The following is a 13,480-nucleotide window of genomic DNA, read 5'->3' on the forward strand; positions in this document are numbered from 1 at the left end:
ATATATACTGTATATAAAAAAATATATCAAGGGTTACAGAATAACATTCACAAAAGCACAGGGCGAAGGAAGGACGGGGCTTTTGACACAAAGGACACTCTAATTTTTTTTTAGGGATGGATGGGACGTGTTGACAGGACGAGCTCAATTTGTAAGCAGATCAAATGTGACAGTCTGAATAGATTTCCTTATATCCGCAATACACTGACAGCAAAGAATGCTTGTTTCTTTACTTGAGTATCTCTCCATATTATTACTTCTTTTTTTTTTTTTGTAATTGCCAGTTCACACAATCCGGACAGTTTTCCATCGCTCCGTGTCACAATAGCCAAAAGCAGTCTACAGCCAACATGATACCCAGAATGGCTCAGGTGAGAGGCGGCACAGCTCCCGTTGACGTGATGATAAAGGGAGGAAAGGGATGAGTCTTGTCCGCTTCAATCCCTCTCACTCTGTTAGAGGAGTGAGTATCTATTATGGCTTAGTTCTGGCTTAGTCTCTACTTCCTCTTATTTGCTTCATGAAGCATATGCTCTGGTAAATTCTATAAATAACACTTTGATGTTTTCTTTGTTTAAATTTTCGATTTTTATATTGAATCAGTTTTATAAATACTATTTTTATTGATGCATTGTTTATTGTATTTTGTCTGTCATCATCAGAAATTTCGCTTTGATGTTTGGGCACATTCCACATGGCCGGCCGGGTGTCGGTGCGTCTGGTGCGCTGCTCATACAGAAGAAGCTGGACAGTTGGAGATCTGCCTCTCAAAGGACTGTGGTCTAGCAGATCTCCACGAGGAAAACAGGACCCAGGATGGACAGCAGCATAAGCAAGATCAGCCCAGGGGGGTGGAGGTAAGCCTGGCCCGAGTCCGACCCTCCGCAGCCGCCTGGCTCGTTTTCACACCGCGGTTTCTCACACAGCAGGCCGGTGTATGTCGGCGGACACTGACAACGGATATTGTTGACACACACACCGCCGTTTTGGCAACGCAGAAGTTCATTGTTGCATACCTGGGCTGTGGCATTGAGAGGAAAATGGTAAGTAGAAGACAACCTATCCACCCCCCACCCCCAACAAACACACAGGCTAAACCCAAACAAGTATGAACAATTCTATTATTACATAGAGCTCTGTCCTGAGATATCATATATTCATTTAATGCTGAAAATAGACAGAAGGAGTCAATACAAAGTGCAGGCAAAGTATTGATTGAAATGAATCATAAGTAGAAAACTTAATATCATTATTAATAGAAATTCATAAGTGGAAAATATTGATAGACTTTTTTTCTCACAGAAAAATGAACTCTTGAGATTTGATAAAAAAAAAAAAAAAAAAAAATCCCAAAAGACATCCATGCTCAACGGTCACCTCCAAATATTTATAAAAAATAAAATAAAATAAAGAAAATGTCTTTCAGAGACCTCAGCGCTGCCATTAACCCAGAGCATTAACACAGAAGAGGTTTCTCCAAACCCCTGACAATGACTTGCATTCTGCATCCCAAGGTGACATTGAACCACAGGTGTATCACGTGCATTAGTATATTTATCAACGGGACACTACGGCCAAACCTCGGACGTAAGCTGTTGAGCAAGCTTCAGGCAAACACATTCCAGCGCAAACCAGCAAAACCAACAGAGACAAATAAAAACGGATGAACGAGCCATGCCTCTCACGTCTTCATCAAAGCACTGTAATCCTGCTGATTGGAAAATAATCATCTAACACACAAACATCGGCCTCTATCAGTTTTCAGGGGAATGCTTCTGAGAGGTCTTGTGCTTTGCAGCATCTGTTTAATGGCTGTTACTGAGCTATTTGGGGATGGACTGAGCTGACAGGAAGAGCTGGATGATAGAGAAAGGAGGTGTAACTCTCCCAGTCATAACAGGCTGATTAGGGAGCTGGCAGAACTACATGGTCTCCAGCTCCTCTCTCTCCATCTCCTGTGTGGGTACAGGCTTTGTGGTTGAGTCAGGGAAAAATGAGCCCCTGTATGTGTCCATAATTCCCTCTGTTCATCACTGCCGAGTTTTTTTATGATGCAGATCAATTGTTCCCTAGTGAAAACCCAGACTCATAGTAAAAAACAAGATGCATAAACTGTACCTGAAAGATTAACAAGCTATTTGAATTATCGATAATTAATATGCATAAAGACTGAATGTGTTCATTAGTATGTGTAAGCAAATCATACATTTCTTAATGTTTAATATGTACTGAAATGTTTTTTTTTTTTTAATATAATGATAATGATGCAAATAATAATAGTAAAATAATTTACAGCAAAATTAAAATTAGCTAAATTATTTATTGAATTAAAATAAATTAATGCATGCCCAGAAATATATGGGCATTATTATAACAAGGTACTAGTTGCCCGCACTTTCCACTGTGTGGTACAACTCGTCACTGCTCAGTGGTACGGCATGGCTCATCTCGGCACATTTTGTGTTTCGACTGCAGTTTAGTGGCCTCTACTGCCAAGACTGCTTAAAAAAAAAAAAAACTTTTTCATTCTGCATCACCCCATCAAGCTCTCGCTTGATCCTCTCCTCAGCTATCAATGATAGGAACGTCTGTACCTCGGCAAAAGACAACAAAACTTTTTGGTTGTTAAAAAAAAGGTTCACTCATTCAAAACAGTTGCGTTTGATCCTTTGCTGACTATGCTTATTTAAATCTAGTGGTTCTTTTGTGTTTGTCTCAAGTTCAGTGATGCAAGTCCGCCAATCCGTGATCAGTAAAGTTGACTCATTACGTTTTGGTAATGGTACAGTTCACTTGGAACCTCAACCGAGGTGTTACTTAAAAAAGTACCAGATACCAGGTACTATACCCAGCTCGAACCCCCCCTCCCCCACCCCCCAAAAGTGAACCGTACCAAGCTGTACCATGCCGTACCATGTAGTGGAAATCTCCATAAGATACTTGAGGTTGAATTTAGATTTAGATTATATTATCTAGTTTAGATTAGTTCATCTAGATATTTTCTTAATAGGATAATCTAACAAGAACAGAACACTGAAAAAAATGGTGTAGAATTTACTTTAAAACAATTTTCCCTCAAAATGTATCTTTTGTCAAATTTACGCTAAAAATCTTTATTCAAAACAAAATGTATTTACTTCCAATTGTTTGTTTATTTGTTTTTTTATAGTGCACGTTTTACACTGGCGTAATCATGACATGACCATCAGCTGCCCCTAATCATGTCTAGTCTGACCTTTAGGAAAGAAATTCTGAATCAAAAGATGAAAAAAACTGTATTGCTTATTAAAGTGGCTTTATCGATAGAGTGTTTTGTATAGGAGATTTTCAATCTCCTATATTGTCCAAAACATGTATAGACAACAGTAGATGTAGATTATATTATAAATGAAGTGATTCTTTAGGAGTGTATGACATATTGACTGTTTGCAATTGAGACATCGATGTTGCCTTTTACCAAACTGTTCACGAAAAGGAGATTGTACAGAAGGAAGAGGTAATGAGTAGTCTGTGTCTGTGGAAAGAGATTTAGAACACCTCTTCTTTGAGGGAAAGAGAGCAAATTGATCGATTGCCTTTTCCACAACTGTGGCCTTTGGCAAGAGTGTTATTGTGCTTTATCTGAAGAAAGACTTAAAAGAGGCATAGTTTTGCAGGTAATGTATCTCTCAAGAGCCTAGGTCTTTTTGGTTCACCCCGTGGTACAATTCTTTCTGTCTCCTCAGTTTGATATCCCCTGATGACCAGGAAAAGGTGCTGAGGCAAGAAGAGCCACGTCAGTGATTTATAGCTGTTATGGGTGCTAACAAACATCTTTACTTTCTAGTCGAGGGGGGCATGGAAACTATTTACTTTGCTATTGATCCTACCAACAGTTTAACCTCTATAGCATACGCCATACTCTCTAGAGCTCATGCACGAGAATGCATTTCATCTAATAAATATAAGCACCTATTTAAAGAGAGCAACAGAAGGTCTGTATGATTAGAGCATGTGCATTCACAAGCAGGAAAAATGTGCTCAACCTCTAATTCTGCATTCACAATTAACTTCCATGCATGCAAATAAACTGTAATAGGAGAATATATTGAGCAATTTATTGGGTTTGCTTTTGATAAGAGGGATAATATTTATTGAGAACAGCAGTAGACTGCATGGTTCACTGTGAAGAAAAGGCTTATTTGAAGAAGGATTTGAGCTTTAATTGCATACCGAAATCTGCATACAGATAGACGGGATCAGGAAAATGAGCCTTAGATTGCATTTATCACACATTATGACCTTTGGGACTTTGAATCAAATGAACGCAACAAACTTTATTCTCTTGTCTAGGACATCTAACAAAAAGTGTCTGTGTTGATGACAACATCAAATGAAAGTGGTTATGGTGCTTTACTGTATGTAGTGCATACCATCAACTGAAATGGATCTTCATGCTGGTGAATGATGGATGTGTTTAAAGAGTCACACCTCTTTATTTCTTTCCAATATATCTCTCAGAACAGACAGTAATGGGAGTCCATTTGCCACATGTCACTATTTGCACCAAACACTCTGGGGTTTACTTTAATTTTGTGACATGTGTGATGTTGTGAATTTCTGCTTCTCACAATAAACCTGCCTTGTAGGGTTGGGTTCAAAGCCGCATTGAACTTAATATACACATATTTACTGCACTGTCCATCTCACATTATTACAGCCAACGTCCTTTTGAGATATTTGCGGCTTTTGTAAATGTTGACCTTTGCAGCTGGAAGCCCATTGAAGAATACAAATCAATACTTGACCTACGGATCGTTTCAACCACAGCGCTTGGAGCCAAGAGAGCAGAACCAGCCATCACAGTGTGGCCATAACAGCAAACAGCCAGAAAAAACAGCGCAGGCGTCAAATGTGCTTCTCACTTCAAGTATTAGCTCAACTGTCTGTGTTCATCTGCGCAAATGCATGTGCATGGGATTGTGCCCGAGGATTGTTTACATGGTTTATCGCTGTGCTTGAAAAAAAAATTACACAATAATACAATTAATAAAAACTATGCTAATAAATGATTATAATAATTCTTTCAAAATTAATTCTGCAGTTAAACTACTAACAAAGCAGTATAACAGGTGTGACTGAGCCTTGAATGGAAGTCAGTCCAAGTTTTTTCAATCTTTTTTTCCAAGAGCTGTAAGCGAACCAAGCTGCTCATTCCCGGGTAAGCCAATAAAGCAGCAGCAAAAAGAGAAAGTAAAGAGAGAGAGAGAGAGGTATAAGAAGGTAGGGAGGGTAAGAGAATGAGAGAGGCAAAAGAGAGCAGGGGACTGAAGCTGCAGGTTTGGTGGAGGTTCTACTTACATTTGCAGCCATTGTCCCACAAATATCCTGGCAGACACTCATGGCACTTAGCCCCTGTCGCTCCCTCCTTACATTTACAATATCCTGTGCCATTACAGCGATCAGTGTCTGAGCCAAAGGGATTACAATTACAGTCTGTAGAAACAAGACACACAAATACACACAGTGGAGAGATGGGGTCTGTGGTCTTCAGCCTCTCAGATCAGCTCATGAGTAAAGTCCCTCTGTCCCTCTACACATAAAGCATTTTTGCTCAAAATGGGCCTCTGCTGCTTCCTTCATGCACATTGCTAGTCTACAAAGGACAGATTTATAACATGTGTAACTGAATATTTACTTCACATCTACCATTTCAAAGGGATAAAATGAGAAGCATCAGCTGGGGATGGTGAGTGAGGGTGGAAAATGGAAACAATGGCATTTAGTTTACTAAGGAAAATGAATATTTGGGAATGTTTAACATCTTGGAAGTCCAATAATGCAAAAGCGTAGATTATTACCGAATGACTGCACTGTGCACTCTGAATAATTTTCCTAAAATATATTGCTATATTTTGTTTAGTGTATTAAAAAGAAAAAAAATACTATAAATAAATACTATATATAAATAAATGGGTTGCATGAGGGACAGGGAACATACGAAAGAGAAACAGACAGACACAAGGTGAAGGATTCCTGATTAACCAATTCTATTGTTGTCCACTGATTCTGTTCAGAAATATCTCATAATTAAATCCTTTGATACAACAGAAAATGTCTTTTAAGGTGACTATTTTATTAAATTCTAAATGAAGTGGCATTTTCAATGGTACATTTCCGAGTAAAACAAGATACTGATCAGAAAAAAAAGACAATGTGGCTTGATTTTGTCCCAGTATACGGTACATTTTGATTTCATGTTGACAATAAGTTTTAGGCAATGTCAGTAACTTTCCAGGTCGTGGATCACCCAAAGACATCTGGCAAATTAACCTGCTTATGGTGCTGAAGTGCCATTCAATACCTACATATCTGAACAAAGACTGCAAATAATTTGGCAGATGTTGAGCTAAAAGTTTAAATATATTATCAATTCAAATGAGAATCTGATTAATTATCTTGTGATTTTTTGAAGAACTTAGATATGTAGCCTGAAACTCTTATATGTGTAATGTCTTTTCTGGTAACGGTTGTGTGAATCATTCCTTTTTAAAAATCCCCTACTTCTTTTCAGTATAAATTGATCAATGTTTTTAGATGCCTAGCACAACAGAACTCTTTACAAGTGTGAACACAGCCTTAAGGTTTTGCTACAGACTAGAAGACATTAATGCTTATTAATTATTAATGCTTTGCTAAAATACTAGCATAAACCTCTTCCAAGAAGCACTTTTCACATATTTTGACAGTTCTGTGGCCCTCCTGTGACTACAGATATTGCTAGGTTGAGGTGGAGGTCAGAGTCTGTGACCTGTAACACCTACAGATTTGTGTGTAAGTCACAGAAGTCGTGACCTGCTCCCAGACACCTCTCTTGCTCTTTTCTTTCTCTTGCTTCTACTTTCTGAGAGTGACATATGCAACACAAAGCACCTTTTTCTGTGGGTGCCAGCCCTCCCAGACACCTCACAGGGGAAGTGTGATGACAGACATCACCTCTGTCTCACAATAACTCCTGTCTGGCTTTCTTTATCTCTTAATGTCTGTTCTTGTTCTCTGCTCTACCTTCTTCGTTTCCCTTTCTTAGCTTTGTAACAAACATTACAAATTACACTGTTTTTCCCTACAATGTCTCCTGTCCTACCCTGTTGTGGATCATCATGTCATACTTGCTGATTTTGTAGTCAAAGACTGGAGGGATGTGGATCAACGTGACTTTGCTGACGCACACACTCGGGTGACGACAGAGGGATGGACAGACACAGAGAAGGGAGTGAAGAGATGGAGGATGATAGAGCAATAAAAACAGAAGGCCAGATGGCAGATTTGGGAGAGGTGTTATGTGCGATAAGCCGTGTTGGTGGATGGGAGTGCTGGAGGACTGACCTATGCAAACATTCTCATCGTCCAGCTCTGCTGAGGCATTGCGGTAGTATCCAAGCTTGCACAGCTGGCAGTGCTGCCCTCTAGTGTTGTGCTTACAGCTCACGCAAATGACGGTGTTTAGCACCTCGATGTAACTGCAGCGATTGGAGTGACTGAAACATTCGCAGTCTTGCAAAAAGGGGAGAGACATGTGGCTGTGTTTAGGGTAAGTGTGTGCGAGTTGCGGCGGCGCTGCAGAAGAGAGGCACCATGGCATGCGAGGTTTAGATGGTCTGAAACAGCAGAAGCGGTATTAGATGTAAGATCACCGTAAGATGAATGGAGAAGCGGCGTTGTTATTAGAGAGTTCACCTCGAGCAAACCATAGGGATGAAGAGGAAAATAAAAACAGGAATGTTACACGGACGTTAAACACGAACAGATGCAATTTTCAATCTCGGCAGAATGCTAATGCACATGCGATTTGAAATTTACATCCGCTGTATTTATATTCTATTGCTCATGGAGAGTTGTCTCACTGAAATGATGGAAGGGTGTAGTGAAGGAGCTGGAACTTTTAAACATGAGAATAAAACAATGGCTTCTATTTTCCATGCCCCCGAAATAACAAAGCGTCTCAGGTCGAAGACGGATACACAAACTGTATCCTCTTCACAAAACTACTGCCGTAAAAATGAAAGACAAAGCATTTTTTTCAGTATTGATTCTGTCAGCTCCAAAATGAGAAATAGCACAAGCAAATAAGAAATAACTTCCTATCTATTTCCCCATAGCCTCTAAAGAAACCAAACAATGTTTATCCAGGACTCACAGGGAGTCTGTCCTACTTTCAAAGTGAAGTGAATCTTTATGCTTGGATGCTGCTCTTGGCATAACATAACAAACCGATGGCATTAACCTGACCTACCAGGGACACTTGGTGGACCAACTGGCCAGTGCCCTCAACCCAATGGGTCTGACAAATCTTCTTGCACTGAGTTACGCTCATAAAGCCTCCGTGTCCTTCACTCATGAGATGATTCCAGGGCATTTGGGAGAAATGGAGGGCTTCACATTATCGAGATCTGGATTGAGGTCAGGCCTCCTCTGCAGCATTTTTCCCCATCCACTGACTAAAGGACGTGAAACAGAGATATCTCCAGTAAAATGATCTCTGAAGCTGCCTGGATATGTCAATCATTCTGCCTGGAAATTGTTTTAGAGGGCCCACTTTAACAAAAAAATGTAGAGGTTTCTCGTATGTGAGCCACTGCCCAATTATATCAGATTCAGTGTTCTCCTCCACACTCAGATGAGAAACACTATAACCTGTTAATCTGACAAAGTCAACATGATTTGAACACTTCCCTCCTGATTCATCAAGTCCTCCATTTTCAAAGACTTTAATGTCTCTAAAGCATTTGGTACGGAGCTTCCATGATGATTCTGGATGGAGCTATTCATACAACAAAGTACTCAATTAAGTAAATACAGTAAAACCAGTATATTTTTACTGGTATATCTTGATACTATGAAAAGTGGGAATAGTAGGGTCAAGGGTAGGTGTTCTGCAAGTACAAAGAGTACAGGACTCTGGATTCATTCAGGGCATGGTGAAGGGGGTAATTCGGACAACATACACTGAAACATAATATATGAATCGAGTCCTCCTACCTCTCTTACTGTTTGCAACTTGTAAAGAAGGAACGGTTGACAAAGCAACTTGAGGAGCTATTAGACAAAATAAAGACAAAATAAATCAAATAAAAACACATTAAATCAACAGAAACCCTAATGATAATATGAACACTAGATACTGTCAGTACCAAAAGCATGAAGTTGAAAATAAAACAAGAATCTAGTCTACTTAAATCCTGTTACTTTGTCATGAATAATAAAAAAAGACACAAAAACAACACAAATTTGCACAGTGCACATTCCATTCCCTGCAGCTGCCGTGGTTTGAAAGTTTTCGATGGCTTTAGAAAAGAAAAAGCCTGCATTGCTGGCAGAAACTGCTCAGCTGGCATTAGTGTAGTTGAGCTTCCCAGACTTCTTGTGAAAGAGTGCGTAAGGCTTAGATCCCCACGTCCCGCTGCCAGTCCGACACAGCAGCAGAACAACAGGGCTCAGAACAATCCCAAAGTTATCAGCTCATCTTGCAGTAACAAAACAAACCAGGCGCAGTAAGCATTATGTCTTTTACTAAGCTCCAACCCCCCAATTCAATCAAAAACGCTGTTTATTCAGCACCGTTGTTTGTGTGATGATTCTTTTTTTGGGCATCTGCGCAAGGGACAACCTTAAATCAGTCTACCTAAAACAACTATGAAAACTCCCCATAAGGTCTGAGAAAATATTGAGAGGGCCCAAGAGAGAGCCCGATGCCTAATTAAAATGGAGGGTGTAATACTTTAAATCATCTGTGTGTGTGTCTTTATGGCTGTTCAGCTTGTTTCATAGAAACGCTGATTGCTCAAAAATCTCACAGCTTTCAGACATTTCAGAAACTGGTACTTGAAAGAGAAAAATCACAAAGAAGACTTTTGTCCATCTGGAATGATTCAGTACAACAAATATAAAAAAAAAAAAAAAAAAAGACTAGCTGTCAGCAAACTTCTGCTGAATGTGTTTTACTCTTACTACAACCTAAAAATCGTTCTGTGAGACAGATAAAAGGAAACTGTATCCAAGTTAAAATTTGACCCTACCTTGATTTCGGTTAGCGACACCTAGGGATGAAATGTTCTGCCGAACTGCATGTATACAGGAGAAATCAGGTGTTAATTGAATGCAGTGGCTGTCAGACGTTAGATGCACTAGGACTGGTCCAGTCTGGACTCATGTACACATAAACAGCTACAGACATCTCCAGATGGGTCATTCATAAAGTTGAGCTGTTATGCTCGATGAGAACAAGCAATCGATAGACCAATCACAGATCATCTTTAGAGATTGTATGTAATTGAGCTGTGTTTTGTGGCTTACTCTATATTAATACATGGAAATGAAGGCTGACAGTGATGCAGAGAAATTGCATCAGTCTTTCGGGTAAACCATGTGAGACTGGGTTATGTGTATGTGTAATCATGGTTGCTTGAGCTGCTTGTTCAATTTATCAAATAGATTCATTTGAAGTGTGGTTCTGTATGACAAAAAATAAATGAAAATTTGATGGGAATATCCTCATAATTACATACAATTCATTTCCTTAGAGGTGGAAATATTAAGGCTGGGAATGGAGCAGTCTCGTGTCAATGTCAGAGGCAGCACTAAAGTGAGAGGACCAAACCAAATGCTCCATCCATCCAACACAAACATGGTTAAGTCCCTTATGTGCTGCTTCATGGTTGACCTCAGTGTGTGGGAACGTGAAACGAGGACAGGGTGCAGGAATTCCATTGAGGACATATCTATGAATTTGAAATTGATTTTTTTTTTTTCACCAGGGTCATAGCATGGTGTTTGGGGACTTGGAATGCATGCAAACGCCGGTTACTGACAGAATAAACCATCTTGAAGACCCATTATGAAATGGCTTCTATGTCCAATCACATTGGGAGAAATTATTATTTGTCCATGTGATTTGGGGAATTCCGTGAACTTAACTATGAGTTTTCAGTTCAAGCTCCAGTAATATTTCATGAGAAAAATTAAAGATGAAAAACAAATAATTTGTTTAAGATTAATAAGATAATGTGAGTTCAGGGTTTGTCAAGATCATAAAGTGCTTCTCTTTCTTTAGATTAGTACTTGGTTTGTCAGCATCATCTCATCAATACATTTAATTTATCTTTTTTTTTAATGAACAATTATTTCCAATAATTCTCCATCTTTAGTTTTTATTTGTAAAATAATAATAATAAATTAAGTAATTAAAAACATAAATGCACCCTTTGGATGCAGCAAACTAATCCAATATTTGGAGAAACACTTTTTTTTTCACAATCCTTTTTCGTGGAAGTTTTCTCTCATATTCTTACCCAGTGAGACACAAAGAGTGAGCATGCAGCAATGGACAACCAAGTCACTATCAGTTTAGAAGGAATCTGACCTCAGAGTGATGGACAAATAAAGCTCTCGTCTCTCTTTGAGAGCTTTATTATTGATATAAAATGTGTTCCTTATTAGCAAGAGATTAGGAGTGATGCTCATCACATCTGCTCTTCATTAATGTTTTTGTTAGTGAAATTAGTTAGGAATTATTCATTAACAATTTTGTTAGGAAGATTTATATTTGGGAAAAAAAATGGGATAAATGAGAAGTGACATATTTTAATCAATGCCATCCTATTAATGAAATGCAATCCTGTAGAGCCAAAAACTCATCTTAAAATATTAATTTTGCTCTAATGCCTACATTAGGCAATACTGGCAGGCTTAATAAACTTGAAATAGAATTGGGAAAAGTCAATAAAGAATTCAATTACCCTCAAGCAACTCTGAGGAAACTGCAGTGTTTTCTTTTCCTGTCTCGGGCATCACATCTCTGTCCTCAAGGACACTCTTTACAAGCACTCTCTATATTTTTGTGAAGGAAGAGAGAATTGTGTTTATAAGTGTAATAGTGATGGTCAGAGGACGGTTTTAGTAGTAAAGTAACATCAAGCTTTTTGGGACCCTGGTTGCATTGTGAGTGTCTCCTCTTTGTGTCTTTCTGGATGGAGGTGTGTAAATTCACGAGGACAGTGAATGAATGTTCATGGTACTGTAGCATGATGTATGAAATAAATAATGGAGTGAGCTCATGCAGAAATGGCACAGCACAGGCCATGCTATACGGCCAATTACAAAACACATGTGAGGAGAGGAGAAGGCGGTGTCCACTTGGATTGACATACATTTCTGATGAAAAGAGCAACTTTTAGTGCATTTATTTTTACTGGCAACATCAAAATGTATTTTATGTATAAATCAGACTCCTTTCAATCCTGTAAAAATTCCAATGTTCATTATTGAATATTTGATTTGTGTAATGTTATTCCATGCACCTATGATATATTATACCAATCTATCTAAAGAGGAAATGTGTATATTTGTCCTGAACTCAGGAGAAGTGAAGCATGTGGAAATATTAAGGGCTCTACATGCTTTCTGACTTGTTCAATATCCTTGTGGCTCCAGTTTTCACATTCAACCTCGCTGTGCCTGTAACTCTATCTGTCTGGTGGCTTATGAGGCCCTTGGCAGGACCGGATAATACAACATAGACCCGCATTTCTTATGTTAAAACAATCTTCCCCTCTTTCTACTTCTGATGAGATCTTGAACAGCTTTACACCCCCAGTACCATATATAATAATAATAATATAAAAAAAACATGGTATTCTAAATGCATGCAAATCGTAAGTGAGCATTTGAATGAGTCCATCCATAAACTTTACTATGGGAAACTGCTGTTTTCTAGAAATAGTTTAACTTAACCCTGTTCCAACAATCAGATTAGGTTGCACAGTTTATATTTGAAAGATCTAATAAAAATCAGAAATAGATGTTTAACCAGAATTGGACCTGAAGTGAAGCGAGAAAAAAAGCTGTTCATCTCGCACTTCCGGTTGATATAGATCTATGAGTTTGTTTACTTACTAACTGGACCAACACTATTTGGCAGACCTGGAAGAGAGATGAGAGAAAAAGAACATATTAGCAAATAGTCAGTAAATAGCATTAGCAATGCAACAAAAATCACTTTTAAAATGTAATAAAATGCAATAATAACAAACAAAATGTTAATAATCATTTGTCATTTCTTGACAAATAAATGTAAAAAATAATAATAAAAACATCTACAAGGCACATAACATGTCATCTTGGTTTTTGTGTCCATCTCTCACTACACTTGCTACAGAACGCATACAAATAATAAACCTTGACACAACCATTTCAAATAATTGATAACAGCAGAACATATTTGCAATTAAAAAAGAGCAAATAAAAAAAGGAACATGTAGTGTACCATCAACTTTCTTAATAAAAGAAAGATAAATAAATAAAAGGGAAGGATGCCTTGTTTCTCAATCAAGCGGACCCTTTGGAATTTTTCTATATTTCGGAGAACTCTTGGAGACAATGCTCTGGTGGCAGAACGAGAACTGAACTCATGCCCCTGCCATGTGCCACTGATCTAGTGTGCACC

The 13,480-nt window shown here is 38.5% G+C and overlaps 1 protein-coding gene across 3 annotated transcripts; it reads right to left on the reverse strand.

The window, feature by feature from the left end:
• Window positions 1-260: 260 nt before the first annotated feature.
• Window positions 261-12,957, reverse strand: LOC113093831 (netrin-G1-like). Of its 3 annotated transcripts, XM_026259408.1 has the most exons (4): window positions 10,056-11,116; window positions 7,366-9,075; window positions 5,341-5,475; window positions 261-1,021 (listed from the first exon to the last, which is right to left on the reverse strand). In XM_026259408.1, the coding sequence occupies exons 2-4, from the start codon at window positions 7,619-7,621 to the stop codon at window positions 783-785; spliced, it is 630 nt and encodes a 209-aa protein (XP_026115193.1). In that variant the 5' UTR covers window positions 7,622-9,075; window positions 10,056-11,116; the 3' UTR covers window positions 261-782. The 3 variants fall into 3 exon arrangements, 2 of the variants coding, with proteins under 2 accessions (XP_026115193.1, XP_026115192.1); XM_026259407.1 differs by lacking the exon at window positions 10,056-11,116 and having other exon boundaries at window positions 7,366-10,021; XR_003287911.1 differs by lacking the exons at window positions 261-1,021; window positions 10,056-11,116 and adding an exon at window positions 12,931-12,957 and having other exon boundaries at window positions 3,317-5,475; window positions 7,366-7,533.
• Between the last annotated feature and the right edge of the window lie 523 nt (window positions 12,958-13,480).

This window comes from Carassius auratus, unplaced genomic scaffold, assembly GCF_003368295.1.
Source record: "Carassius auratus strain Wakin unplaced genomic scaffold, ASM336829v1 scaf_tig00215163, whole genome shotgun sequence".
Classification (NCBI taxonomy): domain Eukaryota; kingdom Metazoa; phylum Chordata; class Actinopteri; order Cypriniformes; family Cyprinidae; genus Carassius; species Carassius auratus.